The 20319-nt window shown below is 34.4% G+C and overlaps 2 protein-coding genes across 5 annotated transcripts in view; one reads left to right on the top strand and one right to left on the bottom strand.

Moving 5' to 3' along the window:
- Positions 1–8601, top strand: part of LOC106882806 (nucleosome-remodeling factor subunit BPTF) — a 72369-nt gene extending 63768 nt beyond the window's left edge. For 2 of the 4 annotated variants that reach the window (XM_052966950.2, XM_089350507.1), the window contains exons 18-22: positions 2–249; positions 2331–2504; positions 4404–4599; positions 5261–5345; positions 7672–8601. In XM_052966950.2, coding sequence (XP_052822910.2) covers positions 2–249; positions 2331–2504; positions 4404–4599; positions 5261–5345; positions 7672–7862 — 894 coding nt within the window. In that variant the 3' untranslated portion in view covers positions 7863–8601. The remainder of the gene's footprint in view (position 1; positions 250–2330; positions 2505–4403; positions 4600–5260; positions 5346–7671) is intronic. The other 2 variants (XM_052966951.2, XM_089350508.1) reach the window with 1 other exon arrangement.
- Positions 8200–20182, bottom strand: LOC106882807 (GPI alpha-1,4-mannosyltransferase I, stabilizing subunit). The gene is made up of 6 exons (XM_014933589.3): positions 19793–20182; positions 14391–14492; positions 13229–13364; positions 10906–11122; positions 9473–9558; positions 8200–9000 (listed from the first exon to the last, which is right to left on the bottom strand). Exons 1-6 carry the CDS (start codon positions 19834–19836, stop codon positions 8848–8850), a joined length of 738 nt encoding a protein of 245 aa, XP_014789075.1. The 5' UTR covers positions 19837–20182; the 3' UTR covers positions 8200–8847.
- Positions 20183–20319: the final 137 nt, after the last annotated feature.

Below are 20319 nucleotides of genomic sequence, written 5' to 3'. Positions count from 1 at the left end.
GATGGAAATAAATGAATGCATCAAGAAACAGAAAAAGAAAACCGTTACGAAAGCAGCAGTTGCTGCAACATCTCCAGTTGCTGCCAGACGTAAAGATGATACAGTAAATGCATCAGTAGCGGCACCCACAGCTCCTGCTGCTGTTACTGTTTCTAAGAAGAAGAAGCAGAAGATTATATCAACTGGAAAATCTTTTAATCCAGCTGAAAAATTGTACTGCATATGCAAGACACCATATGACGACTCAAAGTAAGTAAAGCCTTCTGTTGTTGTCCTCTTCCTTTTTTCGTAAATGCCTTCTTACTGGCTGTATACACATGAGAAACAGTATTTTAGGTAACTTTTAAACCAACCCGTAAATCTGTATAGAAAGTATTTGTTTATGCAGAACTATAATTTACTCTATGGGATAGTGTATCTCATTTGTATAAATTGGTATTAGAAAAATTAGCTTAATCTCTTTATCACTTGGATGTATTTCATGTGTATACACAAGGAAAATTAATGTTCAGTGTGCACACAAACAAATGCACAAGTGTCTAAGTACGCATCAACGAATATATTGCAGAGAGCACTTCATGAATATGCATGTGCAAACAAAGGTAAGGCAGTTATATTTCAATGTTTGTGAGTATTCCATCAAAGGTAAGGCAGAGGTACACATACTTTATGCTCTACATCAAGAAAGTTAAAATGAATATATCTAACATGTCATGGATGTATTTTGTGTGTATAACCAGCAAATGTGAAACTAATTTGCCATGTATGTATCACATTAGCAAAGTTAATGCAAATGTACTCGATAAGGTATATTACATTTGTTTTCTGTCATTATCAAATCTGTTGGTCAATTTACTGTCCACATCAACCTCATCAATAATTGTCCAGAATGTGGACTGCCAAATAAAGGTGGTCAAGAAGTGACTCATCAATGAAAAAGCTGCAGTAGTTTTAAAACCACATCTCATCTTTCCAGTTGAGTTCAGCCTAGTATAGTGCTTGGAAAAACAGAATGTAACATTATCATTTTCATTTCTTATGGCAAATGATGTTAATGGACAAATCTGTGATAATATCTACATAAAACAGTAGAATAATTGTAAAAGTTACAAAATCTGTTATTGGTTTGTTAGATTTATGCCACATAATGAAATGCGTTCAGTTGCAAACAAAGATTAAAACTTCTTTTTTTCAGAATTTTATCTTTTTACAAAGGTTACATAAAAATGGTATTTGTTTGTTATGCTTTGATTTAATGTACTTGAAAAGTTTTTTTTTTTTTCTGTAAGGTAAGTTGGTTATCAACCTGGTACTTTAGACTTATTTTTTCCATGTTTCATATTCATGGTTTGAGTTTTCTCAGGGCATCATCTCAGTCAAATACATTATTGCTGATGTGTGTGTGTCAGCATCTTTCTTGCTCAGATTATCAACATTGTCTGATAAGCAGTTTAAAAAATTCTCTCCACTTCTGCCATTGGTTGTCATCATCTCCTTATTCATCCTTGCATGTGTTATTACCCCATATTAAAACACATTTATCATCAGCATAGCTTCTTTCTTTGTAGCTATTCTTCTGTTTCTTTCTGGTTGTTGCAATTATTTTCAGGTATTCTTTTATAGTAACATTCAAATCTATTCTGTTTTGAATGATGGTAACAAATTGTTTCCCTTCTTTTGAATTCATTGGGTTTTTATCATTTTATGTTTTTTTTCATTAGTTCTAATAGTTTTAATAAATACTAATACTACATATTTCCCTTGCCCTAAACTGTAAATAAACTGGAGAGATAATATTCAGACTGTGGTAATACTAAGCAGATAGTAAACTAAATTGAGAATGGGAGGTGGCCATTTTGTGTAGCAGGAAATGGGTAGACTGGGCATTTCAGACAGTAATTTATCCCATCAGTAACTGGTGCTTTGACATATTCCATGATTTCTGCATGGTGAAATAATAGCATAATAGTTAGGGGAGAGAAGGATATTGTTACTTAAAACCTTTTCTCTCTCTCTTACACACACACACAAACATGCATACATATACCCAAATATCTTTTCATGATACATTTAGATCTTGTGACCTGTGCGATGGTTGCATAATCCATTTACTTGAGAAAGCTGCTGGATGATGTGCATAGCTGTTTCTCTTTGCTATACTTGTTCAGTCAGTTTGGTGACTCTAATGTTTCCCAAACTATCTGAAACCATCAAGAGATCTTGAACAAATATACCCACTGGCTCTCTGGCTCTCTGGCTATCATCTAGCCTACTGCCCTTGATGGGCAATAAGATTGGTGTAAATGAAGGGTTGTTCTGTTTTGCTACAGGTTCTACATTGGTTGTGATCTGTGTTCCAATTGGTTCCACGGGGCCTGTGTAGCTGTTTCTGAGGAGCAGGCTCAGGACATAGAATCCTACGTGTGCGATGAATGCAAGTTGCATCGAGAGAATACATCAGAAGAGCTCTACTGCATTTGCAGAACTCCTTATGACAAGTCTCAGTAAGTAGGAACTCCAACTCACATCAGAAGAACAATTTTTTTTTTCACTTTGATTCTGTGACTGCTTGTAAAGTCTGTCTGTCTCTTTCTCTCTATTCCCCTGATGGAAACATTTTGTCTATGTCCGCATGTAGTATACTAACTCTAGCTGCTTGAGGATGGATCCTCCAAAGCCTAATCACTACAGTGGTGTATTATTGGGGTTGTCTGTGTCATTTCGCTCTCATTTCTCTATTCATTGTCCTGCATGTTTCAGTTTTAAGATTTCTATATATTCTACACATTTCAATCTGTTGACATTTCTTTTTCCATACACTTCTCATCTATTTTTATTTCTTTCTCAGTTTAGTGTTACTAAAATGTTATCATATTCTGTTCAGTATTTCTCTCTCTTCACACACATGCACATTTATACATATGTCTGTCTATCTATACACACACACACACACACATGCACATTTATACATATGTCTGTCTATCTATACACACACACACACACATGCACTCATATACTTATGTATTTACATGTAACCTTGTACAACCTGTTGCATGGTCAGATTGTCAGTGCTTAAACTTGCAACCCTACCAGGTAAGAAGAGTGGTTTTTGTTGGACTCCCTCCAGGACAAAAAACAAAACCTGTCAAAGGACAGATGAACTCGGAGTCAATTGCCATCCTTCAACTGGAGTGAGAGAACCCTAGACTTTGTTTAGACAACTCTCTAGAAGAAGAAAATTCCCAAATAACTCCCACCTCATTGCAAACCCAGAGATCTTGATCTTGCTTGTTTCTTGACTACTTGGCTTTGTAGGTGAGAGTCTTAGCGATGTTGTTCAATCTGTTTTTGATTTCAACTTCCAGCATGAGCATTGCTGACAGCCATTGTCTTGAACATTTAGGATGGTCATGCTCATCTGCAAGTTGACAGTCATTATGTATGTGTACACACACACACACATTTATATGCACATACATATATATGTATATATACACACATACATATATTCTATACCTTAAATTGCTTTCAAATTAAAGAAGCTATAATTATTGGTTAAGTTTACATTCTTTTATGATTTTTTTTCTTTTTCTTTTTACTTTTAACACTGCCTTTTGCTTTCATAAGCATTTCATCTTCATTTCTATCTTGAAATTCTACATCCATTTTATTAGTTCTTTCATTATTTTCATTTCTGAACATTTTAAACAATTAACTGACTTTTTTCTTTTTTTTCTTTTTGTTGACAAAATATTAAATTTTCATTATTTGCTTCTGTTTAAATAAAAAAAGTGCACAAAATTGTGAAGTTTGCAGTGAGCCACTTGGCCATAGCAGGCTCAATGATATATATATATATACATGTATGTACGCCTGTATGTATGTATATAAATCAAGCTTGTATTGCACAAGCTAAGTTATTTCAGGAATTCCTTCTGTTAGTGTTACATGTCAAAAACTTGGTTATTGTATTTGAAATATGTAATATAAGTTGTCGTTTTTTTTGTTTTTTTTTGCACAGTTGCTTTACATTGATAAAATATTTGGCAGATTTTTGGCTACTTCTCTTAGAATAAAATATTTCTTGTTGTATAACAAATGCTTACATTGTAATGCTTATTCATAATGTTTTCTTCATATTCCAGCAGTAACAAACTGTTATTACTCTGCAATGTTTAACTAAAGTTAAAGGAAAGACTTGAAGAGAATTAACAGCTACTGTTGCTTGGAATGATGCCCTAGTGAATCGGTGAAACAACTGAACCAATAAGAATATAATTCTGTTTGTGTAAAACAGTCTAAATATATACTTATCAATGAAACATTTGTGCAAATTCTATGTAAAAATTTGTCTCCTTTTCTGTTTTTATGATGACTTATTTTATCTGTTTGATCCATTCCAGATTTTACATTGGGTGTGACCGATGCCAAGATTGGTTCCATGGACGCTGTGTTGGGGTTACAAAAAGTGAAGCAGATAGCATGGATACGTATCTTTGCCCTACTTGTAAAAAGAATGAACATGGGGATAAATATTCCCAAAGAGTCATGTCAGACAAAGACTACGACAGTTTACGGCGCTTACTTCGCAGCCTTCAGGTAATACTTTGATGCTGCTATTGTCCTTAGATTTATTTTGTCATTTGGAAGAAGATTGAAACTTTTTTTAAAATGAGTTGATAAAATTTTATTTCTTCCAATACTGTAAATATTTGTATCTCCTTCTCTATATATATATATAATTTTATGCCTAATCAGACAAATATTTAAGGAAGAAGCTATATTACCTGTGATATTCATGGCTTTTCCATGGACACTAGCAATATAATTGAAGTGACTGGCTTCAGCTGAGAATTTTAACTATTGTTGTCTTTGTTTACCTGGTGCTTTTGGCTTGGTGTACGGCTCAGAGGTTAGAGCATCGGACTCGCAATCATGAGGTAGTAAGTTCGGTTCCTGGATAGGCTATATGTTGTGTTCTTGAGCAAGACACTTTATTTCACATTGCTCCAGTTCACTCAGCTGTAGCAATGAGTTGCAACGTCACTGGTACTAAGCTGTATCGGCCTTTGCCTTTCCCTTGGCGTGGAGAGGAGAGGCTGGTATGCATGGGCAATTACTGCTCTGCCATAAATAAGTTTACCCAGACTTGTACCTCAGGGATTAACTTTCTAGGTACAATCCCATAGTCATTCATACACTATACAACAAAAATATTTACATTTAAATAAATATTAAATATGTTTTCTAATTTATTTAGGCAAATAAGATGGCATGGCCATTCTTGGAACCAGTTAACAGGCTTGAAGCCCCCGACTATTATGATGTCATCAAAGAACCTATGGGTAAGTGAAATAGTTTTTAACTAAAATGCTTTCAGAATCAATCATAGACGCAATAAAAAGCAACGGGTAATTATGCTGCACCACATACAAGGTTCTTATAGAAAAGAGCCTCATACAAAGATTCTAGGCTAAGCTTATTATTTATTATATCTAACTGAATGTAAGTACTCTTTCCAGTTTACATGAAGCAGAAGTAGAATCAGAACTCTGATGTAAAATACTTGCCCTGACAATTCATAGGCCAAAATTGAAAAAAAAAAAAAAAAAATTAATGTGTAAAACATGAGTTGGGAAAACGAAACTGAAAAGTAGTATTCATATTTTAGAATGATCGTATATGGTTTGAATTGATTTCACATGGCTGATATTTTTTTTATTGGGTTGAAAGAAATGGAAAGTAAAATTGACCTGGGTTGAAATTGAACTGAGGAAGGATGAGACTAAATATGAGGCATTTTAACTCAGCATTCCTATATTTCTGCCTTAACCCTTTTGATACCAACCCGGCTGAAACTTATTTTCATAAATTTTGAATTAAAATCTTCCACCAAACCTTAGTCACAATTTATGTTCCTAACACTAGCTGAATGATAACTAAGTTATTTTACTAAATTCTTTGTTATATTTAAAGTAATTGAAAGAAACACAGAGCATCTCAAAATAAATACAGTAACGAAAGGGTTAATATCCATATATTAAATGTAAACTCATCATTTTATGCCCTCTTTCTATCTTGGCATGGAGAAATAACAAGAGAAAATAAGTGTGTGTCAGTGATTTCTCTGTTTCCTATTTGTGTACCTAGATTTTTATATTTAAAATATACAAATATGACTTAGTATTTTCAAACTAATTTACACATTTTCTAGACATAGTTTGAAGAGTTGTAAAATCTCATACAAGCAAGAAGTAAATTTCATATGGTTTGAAAATAGTAAGACTTAGGTCTGTTTCCATTCTTTGGCAGAGATTGTAAAAAGGATTGATCAATAACTTTTAGGTATTTATACTAGCACATCAGTTTGAAGTTCAAGTGAGCAACAGTTGATTATAACAGAAACAGTACTTATTTAAGACCCTAGAACAGTGGTTCCCGACCTTTTCCCTACCAAGAACCCCTTTTATTTAAATGAATTTTTCCATGGACCCCAGGCTATTGCTTATCCTTATGTGTGTGTGTATATATATATATATATATGTATATATGGATTCCCAGCAATCCTTCTAAAAGTATGTAAGCGAGTCCTAGCAAGACCACTGCAGTCCCTCTTTCAGAGCTTCCTTGCAACTGGCAAACTTCCAAGAAAACTGAAGGATGGTAAAATATGCCCTATTCATAAAGGATGTACCAGAGCGGAGGCCAAGAACTACAGACCTATCTCTCTGACCTCGCACATCAGCAAGGTCATGGAACAAATAGTCAGAAGAAAACTAATCACCTTCCTTGAAGAAAATGACTTGCTACATGACATCCAACATGGTTTGACCAGGAAGAAGCTAGAAGATCCTGGAAGGACTTGTCCCAAACTTTGGCATCAATAGTTACACAAATGCTAGAACTGGGCATTGCATAGTGCCAAGGACTCCAAATTTGCCATCAGGATGTAGGACAAGATACTGCAATAGTCTGGGCTTCAGAGGTCCACAGCTCTTCAATATCCTCCCAAAGGACCTGAGAGACCTGCATGGGGTGGATGTAGGTGTCTTCAAAATAAAGCTGGACCTCTTACTGTCAAGTGTCCCAGATGAACCAACTTCGTGACAGGAGGTGTAGATGAGGGCAGCTGCATCAAACTCCCTCATGCACCAAATGTCAATTCCTAAAAAGCATTCGTGAAGTAAAATTATGTAGCAACACCAAATGGCAGTGCCCCAGCATGGCCACAGCTCGTTAGCTGAAAGCAGATTAAGAAAAAAAAATGAAATTTTGAATTTAGTTCACGGACCCACAGTTCTACCTTTGCAGACCCCAGGTTGGGAACCACTGCCCTAGAAAGAGGGCAGGTAAAGCAACTTTTGCATGATTAGAACTCGGAATGTGAAGGGACATACCTAAATACAAGTTATTTTGTCTGACACTACCAATTCTACTACCCATTTTGAGTTCAAGTAATGATAATTTTGTTTTGTATTTTGTCCCTGAGAGATTAATGAAATAAAAACCCAATACCACTGATGTAGATTCAGTTGATTATAGATACGTCCTCCTCTGAGCATCTAATGAAATCACTCTTTACATCTATGAAAAACTGAACCTAAATAAATTTAAACCATATTGTTGAATAGCTTTTTTCAAATAAAGAATATACATTTTTTTGTTTTTCAGATTTATCAACTGTTGAAGAGAGACTCTCAAGCAAACATTATAAACGTTTGACTGATTTTATCAAAGACATGACCAAAATATTTGACAACTGTCGTTACTATAATCCCAGTGATTCTCCATTCTATCAATGTGCGGAAGTACTGGAAACCTTTTTTGTACAGAAACTGAAAACCCTTAAAGAGAAATTTTAGGACAAAATCCATTCTGTTTGTTAACTTGCTGCTATCCATTTCAATGTAAATACCATTGATAGATTCTTCAAACTGTAACTGCCAGCTTGGCCAACTTAGTTCTGTGGTGTGGAAATGCAGCACTGATAGAAATATTGAGAAGGGGTTATTTTCCACTATTCGTTTTAGTCTCCAGCCTACCATTGATGTTGTTGTTGACAACAGATCCTCTCAGCAACACATAATTGTCAGACCCATCTATCCTCATTAATATCATCACATTTATCATAGTTTGTTTTAAGGTTTAAAAAAAAAAAGATAACTTATTCCTAAATAATTGCAATTGATAAAACCTCGGTAAGTAAAAAGAGAGAAATGTTTCTGAAAAGTGTTTCAGAATATATATTTCAGATATGTTTAGAATGAAAGGGAAAGAACAGGAACTTGGAAAAAGAAAAATAGAATGTTTGTCGTTGTTTTTGTTGTGGCTGAAATCTTTCCAGCGACAACACTGAATGAAATTCATTGTTCATTATTTTTTATTAAAATATGCATCCCCACCAACTTTCGCTCCACTACACAACTTCACTTTGGCATCACAATGGAGCTTTAGCCTACCTTTTCATAGACTACATGACAGAGGAGTCAATGGGCCACAGACATGTATCATGTGTCAAGACTGTAGCAGTAAGAGAAAAAAAAAAAATTTTGATTGTTCACATAGCAGTCAACCTCTTAATAAATATTGTAATGACTTCAAGTGTTGTTTTCTTACCAGTTTTGTATAATTGACAATTTCTATATTGAACTTAAATCAATAAAGCATAACTGCTGAATCATATTGTCTCTCTCCCCAGCCCTACCATAAACATCATAACTGTTGTCACCAAAATAATTTATTTTTATAATTTAAATACCTAGTGGTCAAAATCATTTAAGTTTCTTTTGTAAAATTTCCCAGCCTCCTCTTGTTAGACAAAGTTGATAATTGTTGTAGAGAGTGGAATTACAAAATGTTTGGATTTATTTTGTAAAACTGACTCTTTAATTGATATAGTAAGAAGATTGTACCACATATTGTTGTCAGTGTAGTAATTACTGCTACAATTAGTAGATGGTCTAAATTTCCAACTGGAATGATTGCTTGAGTAGATGATACCTGTTAATATAAAAGAGAAAAATAGTTGGGGTTTTTTTTTTTTTTTTTTTTTTTTGCAGCAGTAACTGTTCACATTAAAAAATATTTGCTAAATGAAAACCGTAAAACACCAAAGAGTGTGTATTGAATTAATATATGTCACTTCAACTAGCTCTTGAAATGTGAATTTATTTCATTTTATAAATAAATGTATATGTGCCTAATCATTCTATGGTTGCCAAATTTTCTCAGAAAAATTATTAGAAAACTACTGTTTAAGAAGTCCATTAAAGATGACATATATTCTGAATATCAGATAATCATGTGAATGTTTTATTCATTTTATGTCATTAGTGTAACTAATAGGAAAGTGTTAAGATTGATATATATCTCTCTATATCTTAAATAAATTCAAGTAAATTGCATTTTACTTTCTAGTATAAAATTCTAGATGCTTTCTCACACACACACACACACACACATACATACTTACTCTGCATTGGCATTTGAGTTTGGTCCATGTACAAATGTTATAATTGGTTTGAGAACACTGCAGTTCATAGGTTGTATACATTCCATCTGTAAATATAAAAAAAAAAAAATCTTGATTCATGTGTTTTCATTACTCTACCATGATAATAAATTTTCTTTTCAGATCTCTTTCTCTCTCTCATATATATATATAAAACACAATGAAATTTAGATTTTTTCCTGCTTATTTAATTTCTATTGCAAAATTCATAAAATAACATGTGATACTATTACTTTACTACTCTTGTTAATATTCTATTAACATATGTTAGTGTAGATGGTATGGTAAGCCAGTTGAATAGACAATAAATTGTTTTCAGTTTACTTTTAACGAACTGATGTTTAATTTTTCTTATTGTTATAGATATTAATGGACAGAATTCATTAAATTCCGATTCATGTTTATATCATGTCAACAAGTTCACTCAAATCAAGTATATTATATTCCAAAATGATTTGTCTAATAATTGTTAAATATAACATAAGCTAGTCAACTGACCAATTACAGCATTGATTTGTACTTTATCCCATCACAACACCACATGGATGCTATGGCCAAGATAGTAAGTGGGTGGCATAGGAAAGTACAAGTTTACTGTATACAGCTGGGGCAATATGTAAGTGATTAAATTGTTTAGCTTGCAGCAGGGCTTGGTTTTTGCCTTTAGGTATGCGGGCTTCTGAAACAATGCCTACATTTGATTAAATTTCTTTTTAGAACAGTGTAATTGTCTCAAGTGGGTATTTTATGAATGTTATAACCACTGAGATATATCTTGTGTGTGTATACAGTGGGGTGCAAAAGTGGGAAAAAAGAAAACGTACAATACACATTTATTTTTATCAAAAAAATTAAAAGCTATGATAAAAGTATTATTATAGTTATGATAAATATATTATAATTAATGACACTGAAAATAGCAAAGATGAGGCTAACTTAATGTTTTTGATAAAAAATATGTGTTTTCTGTCTTCATAATTATATACCTACTTTTGCACCCGTGTGTGTGTGTGTGTGTGTGTGTGTATATACATATATATATAAAAATAAAAACTTATTTCCTAAATAGGTGCAATTTATAAAACTTACGTAAGCAAAAAGAGAAATGTTTCTGAAAAGAATTTCAGATATGTTTAGAATGAAAGAAAAAGAAAAATAGATGCTCATCATTGTATGTGTGTGTGTGTGTGTATATATACACACACACACACACATGGAAGCATGTGCATGTTAAAGAAACTTTCATAATAGTTATATAAAGATAAGATTGGAAAAAATGACATTTTAAAGATTTCCTAATAATGAATGATTGTAATTAGTTTTGAATTATATAATGGTGGCAGTTAATTAGTGTGAAAAAAGAAAGGGTTAATGTATAAAACTATGTATTTTACCCAAGCAATCTATAAATATTGTATCAGGTGTCTTGAAATGAATAGTTTTGAAAGGTTTTGAATGCTCTGACTGATGATAACGAAGATGAACTGGAAGAACTATTTCTGCAGTGAATTCATTTTGTGTTACTGGTTGAAGATCAGTGTAAACCAAAATGGTTTGATTAGAAGAAACATGTTCCGGGGCCTCAACATCAACTGGTGAATCAAACAGAACCTGAATATCAAAAGAAAGGTATAAATATTGATCAATGTATTTTTCATGTTATGATATTAAAAGCTCTAAACACTATTCATTATAACTTTGCTGACCTTCAGTATGGGGAAGAGCAGATGTTCAAGAGAAGTATTTACCTTCCAGGTGAAAGATACTTGACACTTGTTCAACCAAACATAGTGTTGAGAATTTGGGACAAAAATAACACACTAAAGATTTGATTATTTAATTCTGTACTGTCTCTATAGAGAGTACAGACTTGAATAATCATCTTTGTTGTATAAGTAAGGAATACCTTTATTCCACACATCTCTGAGAGTGCAAAGCATGTGGATGACCCATTGACAAGGGAGATAGCAGCAGCAATATTGACCATAGCAGAGCAGTTTTTGAAGAAGCTCAATTGTAACCAAATACCCACACCTGTATATATTTATCATTATCATCCCCATTTCACTTTTCTTGTTGGCATGGGTCTGACAGGTTGTCACAGCCTAAGTTGTCTCTTATTGGGAGTTGCTGCTTCCATAGACTGATGCTCACATTAGTCTCCTCTACTGGTTACATTTTTTTTTTATGATGTCAGCACTAGATATATTAGCACTGGAATAGAGAGACCTCAGAAACCATCAACCACATGTACTAGGAACGGTTTCTATGGCACCAATTTTAGAGGAGTTGAATAAAGGAACTTTATACACACACAACAAGTTTTCAATTTTCAACTACAAAATTCACTCGCAAGGTTTTGGTCAACTAAAGGATATAGCAGAAGATACTTGTCAAAAGTGCTATTGGAAAGCAAGACAAATATTATCACATCAACTTATTTTAAAAGAAAACTGGAAGAAACTTGGGTCTAACTAAATGGACTTTTGGTTCTCAGGTCATAGGAATTGTATGATCCCAAAATTATTTATAGAACAAGCTTCTCTATAGGATACATATTAACGATTTGAAGTAACTCAGTATTGATTCTGGATTGATAGAAAAAGGGAAATGCAATTGTTCAGTAATAATGGTATTGAATAATATAGTTTTAGATGTACATAACTAGTGTCATGATATTACTTAGGTACAAGAGTAATTTTTGTAGAGAGAAATTTGTTATCATCATTGAACTTATTTTTGTTCACTTTTTCATGCTTGCATGAATCAGATGGAATTTGTGGAGACAGGTTTTCTACAGTCAGATGCCCTTCCTGCCAACCCTCACTTCTTTCCAAGCAAAATAGTAATCCCTTAGTCTATCAGACAACAAAAGCTTGAATGCAACTACATGGCAAACAAGAAGTGAACACCTTTAGATGAGCCTTAGACCATGCAGTATGTCAAAAAACCCTGGACATGCTTTCCACAGTTGATTGCAAGCAAAGAACACCATCTATATTGTTTACAGTCAACGAACTCATCTGAAGATGAGAAATATGAACTCTCATACACAAACAACAGGTTTCTTCAGTTAGTTTCTATGAATTTCATACAAGGTATTGGTTGACTTGTGGCTATAGTATAGATTGCCAGTTGACAATGTTCACATGAATTGAACTCATAACCACATAGCCATGCCTTGGTACTTATATTTATCAACTCTAGAGAAATAAATGGTTTAAATCCATAGAATTCAACTGATTTGTGTCCCATGAAAAATTTAGTCCTATCCTGAGTGAAAGGACAAAAATATATTATTTTAACTCAGTATAAGTTAAAAAAGATTAGCTTTTCAAATAAATGTAAAATATATTTAATACTTATATCTAGTAATTAGTAGTATAAATATGTGAAGGTATATGATTTAGTGATGAGGATGTTGGATTCACAATCATAAAAGTGGGTTTCGTTCTTGTACGAGGTTGCATGTATTTTATTTCACATTGCATGTATTTTATTTCACATTGCTCAAGTTTACTCAGCTGTATTTTCAGCTGGCTCAAGGTTAAGAAGCTCAAGAGGTTGTCTGAGGGACAGCTGTGGTTAGTTTGATAGCATAAATCAGAAAAGGTGTACATCTGTTTAAAATTGCCCTACTAATTTTTTTCTTTTTATCAAAATATCACATTCAATCACTGACTAATTCGGAATAGAAATGCTTTTAAATCCACTTACTTCGGATCTTTTTAAATTGTTAATCTGGTTTGGATCTAAATATGCCCCAGCTGGTAATGTCATTTCAAGAGCAGATTTACATTGGGTTGTTGTCAAATATCTTGGGAGTATTATACTAACTGTATAAACCATCTCTCTGAGAAAAAAAGAAAAAAAACTTTTCAGTTTATGTTAACTTAATCTGAAGTCTTAAATTCAATTCAATTTTGGTGTAATTATAATGTTAAAGATTGAAACTTATAGCTATCATAGAGAAATTAGTTTTTTAATAGGGAACATTAAGAAGATAATTAGAACAGAATTGGAGGTTTTTAAATTGCACACTCATTGTATCAGAGAAGAATAAGTGTTTCAGCTTCTGTTTGAAACCTCTTAGATTTCTTAGTGACTAATGGCAGAACAATCTGAACTGTGGGACTATAATATTCATTGCATTTCTTTGCATGATCATCATTGACTAAACTTGAATAAAGTTTAAAACGGTGTCTGTAAGGTAATTGAAAAGATGAAAAAAGTAAGCACAAGTTGAAAAGCTAATACTTTTGGATCATATTTTCAAAGCACTGAGAAATTTGAAAATAAGCATTTTTATGAAATAGCTCAAAATAAAAGCTCCTACAATATTATTCACTTCTGTCTGTCTTTCTGGATAAAATCAGCCATGTGAATCAAACCACAAGTCTGTCATTGACAAGACAACTTGATACCACTATACCAGAGAGACTTGCTGATTTCTGTCATCTTACAAGCAAGAAGCTTCAAAATCATTCTATCTTTAAATCAGAAACAAATTTTTAAAAATAGTTTTGTTTCTTCATTGGTAAAATAGACTAATATAGAGAATATGTTTTAATTAAAGTCAAATTTAACAGAAAAAGTGTTAATTTTTTTAAAAGATATTGAAAGAGTTGCAATGAAATAGTTGGCAATGATTATTTTTGACCAGGGGTAAGGCCAATTCTTGTGCAATATAGTTGATGACAAACCCTAAAATATTACAGGGGAATTATATTATTAAACACACAGGAAATGAAAAGTAATGTAAGTTTTGGTAGGTTTGAATTCACAGTACTGATAATGTATTACCGAACTAAGCATATTATACATTCCACTCTTAATTGATCATCTCCATCATCTACAATAAAACAGTCAAGTGATTTACCTGTGGAAACCATTCTTATTGAGTGAAACAGAAAGAGAACATCTAGCACTAGCGTAGACAACCAGGATCTCGATTAGTCCTATAAATACAAACAGTGAAGACCTGAAAAAGAATACAGAACAATAAATTATTTATTAAAATTTCAGCTATTACTAAAAAACAAACTTTTTATGAAGGATTTTTAATTACACAGGACCTTTTCTTTAAAAGTGTAACCCTGTAATAATTGTACCAACAGAGAGTAAGCTCCTTTAATATTTCATTTCACTTCAGCATCACCATCATCTCAACATGTACTTTTCCAAACATCCGTGGATCCACCGAAATTTATTACAATAGAACTTCTATGGCTGGATGCTCTTCCAGTCACCAGCATTCACTTGTTTCCAAGCATGGTAATTTTTTTATCCCATAGCCAGATATGTTTTTTGCAGAATACTGAAACTGCTTGTATGACTAACACTCATTCACAGCTATCATGCAATGTTAAGTTAAGGCGACACAGACATACAAATATGTATGATGAGCTTTTCTCAGTCTCTGTTTACCAAGTCTTCTCACAAGGCTTTGACCAGTCCAGGGCTATAGTAGAAGACACTTGCCTAAAGTGCCATGCAGTGGGATTGAACACAAAGCCATGTGGTTGGAAAGCAAACTTCTTAATCACATTATTACATGCATTAATTAATGCTCTTAGAAAAAGAATGGATATCATAACTTCCCATTTTCCCTCTAGAATTATGAGTGAATTTATCTGTGATTTAGAACTTAGAAATGGCTCAGCTCTACTACAATGATCTGATTTTATTCACATTTAAAAACGAAAACCTTCAGTAGCATCTCAAATATCTAAATGTTTAATAATTGATTGAATTGTACCCAGGATAGTTATTTACTAACTCAGTCATCTACACTGTTTAAGCAGTTTCATAATTCCACTTTTTAAAATTTTATTTGATTGGTTTGAGGAAAGAATCGTGCTTAAGGATTTTGCAAACTCTACAAGACCACAGAGTTTGACATGGTTAATGTTTCTCTAGAAAAGTTGCAGGACATAAAAATTATGCAGGGAGGGAATTACACAAAACTGATGTTGCAGAGAGTAGGCGGTTGTTGAAGGGTCTGGGAAGATGGATACAATAGGGTGACATGTAAATCAGGAGCAACTGAGTGAAGTTTGAGTGGAATTCTTAGACAGTAAGTAGTTTTGTTAGATCTGCATGCTGGATAGGTCTGACTGCCTTGTTGCTGTTTCCATTAAATATGATGAGGGCCCACTGGTAAGTAACAGGACAGTAAATCTCCAGTAGATCAGGTTTTATGAAAACCATATTGGTGGTCATTGAGAAGAGAGGTTCAACATATTGGAGAAGGTTGCTGCTGATGACTGTTTCCCCACCTTTGAGATGTGATAGGACATTAGTTGCGCAAAGTCAGATTGCACATGGTAACAACATGGATTCCTTTATATATAAATTGCTTTTAATGTCTGCTTTTCCAAGCTGAAAAAGTTTGAGAGGATTCTTTGAGTCAGTTTTACAGCCCTTTTAGATACATCTTATTACAAAAATAATAAAAAGTAATGACATAAATCTCATTTCCATTTGAAACCCACATATTCCAGTGTTGTAGCTGAAAGACTGAAGGTTTGAGTCTGTTCTTTATTCTGTGCTATATCCCTGGAAAAGATAATTGCCAGGAGTAAGGCATTCCATCCATGACAAACATGTCTTGTTTTAAGATGGTCAGAGTATAATTTAAGGGAGATTTGGTTGCTATATCTAGCAGAACAAGCTGGAAGATAATTTTGGCTTGTGGTGTAAATAAATATGACTCAAAAATGTTGTATGTAATAACATCACTAAAATATATAATTATATTTGATGTTGTTTAACTGTAGGTCAGCTCTGACAGAGAAGACCTATGATCAAAGGTCGTCCAGTCTTGACCATCCAGGACTACATTGACAAATATACCTTTCTTATTAGATTGTAGTATGATCTGAAGAATTTGGTCATTTCAATATTATTAGATATTCTTCATGAAGCATAGCCAAAGCGATACTCGATTTCAGGAAGAGACAGTAAAGATTTTGAGTGAAAAATAATCACTGATTAGGCACAAAAAGTAATGGTTTGAAGAAATTTCTTTTGCATGCTAGAGTTGTCACTTTACTTGCAGTCCATCAAACCCACTTCACACCTCATGCTTCCTTCCATTCAAAGTTTAATCTGAATTTCAGAGTTGTCCCCTTTGTTTTTCTTGTCAAGAATTAATCATTAAAATTAATGCCTTTTCCTCTTCCATATGGATGTAAGTTTTTAGAAAAATGTGTGGCTCACTACAGTAATGCATTAAGTATGTAACCGCTTCCACAACAAACACTACAAGGTTAGATCTAGTATCATCATCATCATCGTCGTTTAACGTCCGCTTTCCATGCTAGCATGGGTTGGACGATTTGACTGAGGACTGGTGAAACCGGATGGCAACACCAGGCTCCAATCCAATTTGGCAGAGTTTCTACAGCTGGATGCCCTTCCTAACGCCAACCACTAAGAGAGTGTAGTGGGTGCTTTTACGTGTCACCCGCACGAAAACGGCCACGCTCAAAATGGTGTCTTTTATGTGCCACCCGCACAAGAGCCAGTCCAGGGGCACTGGCAACGATCTCGCTCGAAAACTCTACAAAGGCCAGTCAGGCGGTATATATATATATATATATATATATATATATGTGTCTGTACATATCGTCGTCGTCGTTTAACGTCCGCTTTCCATGCTAGCATGGGTTGGACGATTTGACTGAGGACTGGTGAAACCAGATGGCTACACCAGGCTCCAATCTGATTTGGCAGTGTTTCTACAGCTGGATGCCCTTCCTAACGCCAACCACTCAGAGAGTGTAGTGGGTGCTTTTACGTGTCACCCGCACGAAGGCCAGTCAGGCGGTACTGGCAACGGCCACGCTCATCTCGCTCGAGAAACCTCATGTGTCACCCACACAAGAGCCGGCCCAGGGGCACCAGCAACGATCCCGCTTAAGTGAAAATATGTTGGTGTCACTATTGTTAACTTTTTAATTTTTAAAGTTTTATATCCATTTTCATGCTTGCTTGAGTCATCTATAATACATTAAAAATGAACTTCAATCTTGCTTGCTTGCAATGTTACACAGCCAAACTGGCACACAATGGGAAAATACTTTGAAAGTAAAGTGCCCCTAAAATGTGAATATAAACAGAATAAAACAAGTCTTGCGTAAATCAGACCAGTGGTTATTGAGATATTCAGGGTTTTGGGGGTATAAATACCCAAAACGGTGCATAATGGGAAAATACTCCAAAAATTACCCTGAAAGAGCAGAAACTCTAACCTTTCCATTAGACACATTGTAATGGGCAAAATATTTTTAAGTGAAAATGACTTTAAAAATACAATAAATATTTTGTAAAACACCTTGGTGTGAAATAGTTTTTCCATGGGTTTCTTTTGAGTGCATTCAATGTATCTCACCTCCAAAGATTTAGTTGCTATTTCTAGCACACCCTGCTACCAAGTAACAGCTATTTGTGATAAAGGACCCAAAATACCTGTTACATAGTAGCAAGGCGTGCAAGAAATAGCAGCCAAATCTTTCCTTTTCTGGGGAAAGAAGCCGTTTACATGTGGTTTCAATGTCACATTTGATGAAAGCATGTGAAATAATCTGGAAAAGAAAAAAAAAACACGAAACAAAACTCCGTAGCTGGGAAACTCAGAAACAAGTCACAGGTAGTGTAGTTATTTATACTGACGGATGCCCTTCCCATTGCTAACCACTCAGTTTCGCAGTAATAATGGGGCCTCTTATACTGATTGTTAGTTCTGCTGCATCAAGCAAACTTAGTACATTGTATATCAATAATCAAAGATGTTCAGGGCATAACTACCTTGCCCTCGCCTGACTGGCCTTCGTGCGGGTGACACGTAAAAGCACCCACTACACTCTCTGAGTGGTTGGCGTTAGGAAGGGCATCCAGCTGTAGAAACTCTGCCAAATCAGATTGGAGCCTGGTGTAGCCATCCGGTTTCACCAGTCCTCAGTCAAATCGTCCAACCCATGCTAGCATGGAAAGCGGACGTTAAACGATGATGATGATGATGACAATATGTAATGTACCCTTCCTAGGGTGTAAGATACCTGAATATAAGCCATTTACTTTTTTAAAACAATTTCCACTTTTTTCCCCTTATCACTCTAGCCAGTAACTGTAGTCAATAGGTATTTAGATCTTCATCAAGAGAGAAAGGGGACAATAGGATGGGATCAATGCTATTTTGGAATAGCTATCTCTCGAAGTCCCGAGCGCATGGGAAAGCAAAAGAGTACAAAAGATGGTGATGTGGTAAATATGTAAAATCTTTCGAATTTTTGGAAGTTCTTTTCTTTCAGAATTTTAATCTATGTTCCATGAACACAGGAACATTGTTGGGGGTGGGAGACAACGACCCTTTCCTTTTCCCACGAGGTATAGGATTTCAAGTGACAGCTGTGTTGCAAAACTCCACTCAGGAAAGTAGGTTGTCAAGAAGCAGTTGTTAAGGCTCAGCCTCTGATCAATTAGGGTAGTCGGCCGGACAACTAAACGCGATCCAGAGATCTATTGTTTCAGTTATACCATTACTATCGCCCAGTTGTAAACTAAACAGCAAACGCCAACACAGTTTACATGTCTAAAACGTTGTAGGTTCATTTATAGGGGAATGCAGTCCTGGAATTGTTTAGACAGCAAAGTGTGTAGAAAGGTGACTAGTACTAAGAAATGGGTTGACGAAGGGAAAAGGCAACACAAATACAGTTATTGAGTTGCAATACTACAAAATAAATAAATAAATAATGCAAAAGAGCAGACCTTGCTGTAGAAACGATAGAAGAGGCAAAGTGGGGGACCCAGGTAGTTTAGTGTCATGAGCTATGAAAGTTTTTGATCAGATCTAAAAGAGTGATGGGTCAGAGATCCAAATGATGAGAGCTTTGTTATACTATAGAAAACTAAAGCAACAACGAGTGATACTCGTAGAAAGGGAAATACCTCCTGTAAAGAGGTTAAAAGAAAAGAGATAGGCTTAAAAGTAGAGGCCAGAATAACCAGTTAATATTAAATTAATTTAGCTTCCGTTAACTTTGTATTCAATGTTCCTCCTTTTGACAGCAATCTCCCGTTAGCTTCCTTCGTTTGTTATCCTAAATAATATATTTTTCCTTTCTCTCAGACTAAGAGTCAGATTCCTCTTTAAGTCACTGCAAACAAACTTATTCAAACTCATGGACTTCATTGTATTATTACAATATTCGTCTGAGAAAACTATAGTAATAGTTTAAAATTAGAGTAAAAAAGTTAGAAGGTAACGAAACTTACTTAATATTGAACTTATACAGCGTAAACAATCCAAATAACGACATGTTACTTGGGATGAGCGTTTCCAAAACAATGTTGTGTAAACCACCAAGAAGTGATTATTTATCTGTATTGTACGGAAGAAGAGTTTATTTATATCCAAATCGATGAAGCTGGAACGATGTTACACTATATTCAGCTAGAATAACATATGAACATACATATGTCAAAAAAGAATTAGAAGAATTTTAACATTCTAAACAAACGAGGAACCACTTAGCTGGTTGATAAAAGCGTTAGAACGTCGGACAACATGCTCTGCGGTATTTAGTTACGGCCTTTTACGTTCTAAGTTCAAATTCCACCGATGTCATCGTTCCGGAGTCGATAAAAACAAAGGACCAGTGATATACTGGAGACCGATTTTTATGTTACACCATGTGTATATGGTGATAATTATCACAACATAAGACGAAGACAGCCCAACAAATTAAAGTATTTCGAGGAGATGATGAAGGGCGACAACTTAAATGTGTATGGCCTGAAAA

This window comes from Octopus bimaculoides, chromosome 4 (genome assembly GCF_046866305.1).
Source record: "Octopus bimaculoides isolate indiv1 chromosome 4, ASM4686630v1, whole genome shotgun sequence".
In the NCBI taxonomy this organism is placed as follows: domain Eukaryota; kingdom Metazoa; phylum Mollusca; class Cephalopoda; order Octopoda; family Octopodidae; genus Octopus; species Octopus bimaculoides.
The sequence above is the reverse complement of the archived record's forward strand: the minus strand, read 5'-3'. Positions and strand labels throughout refer to the sequence as shown.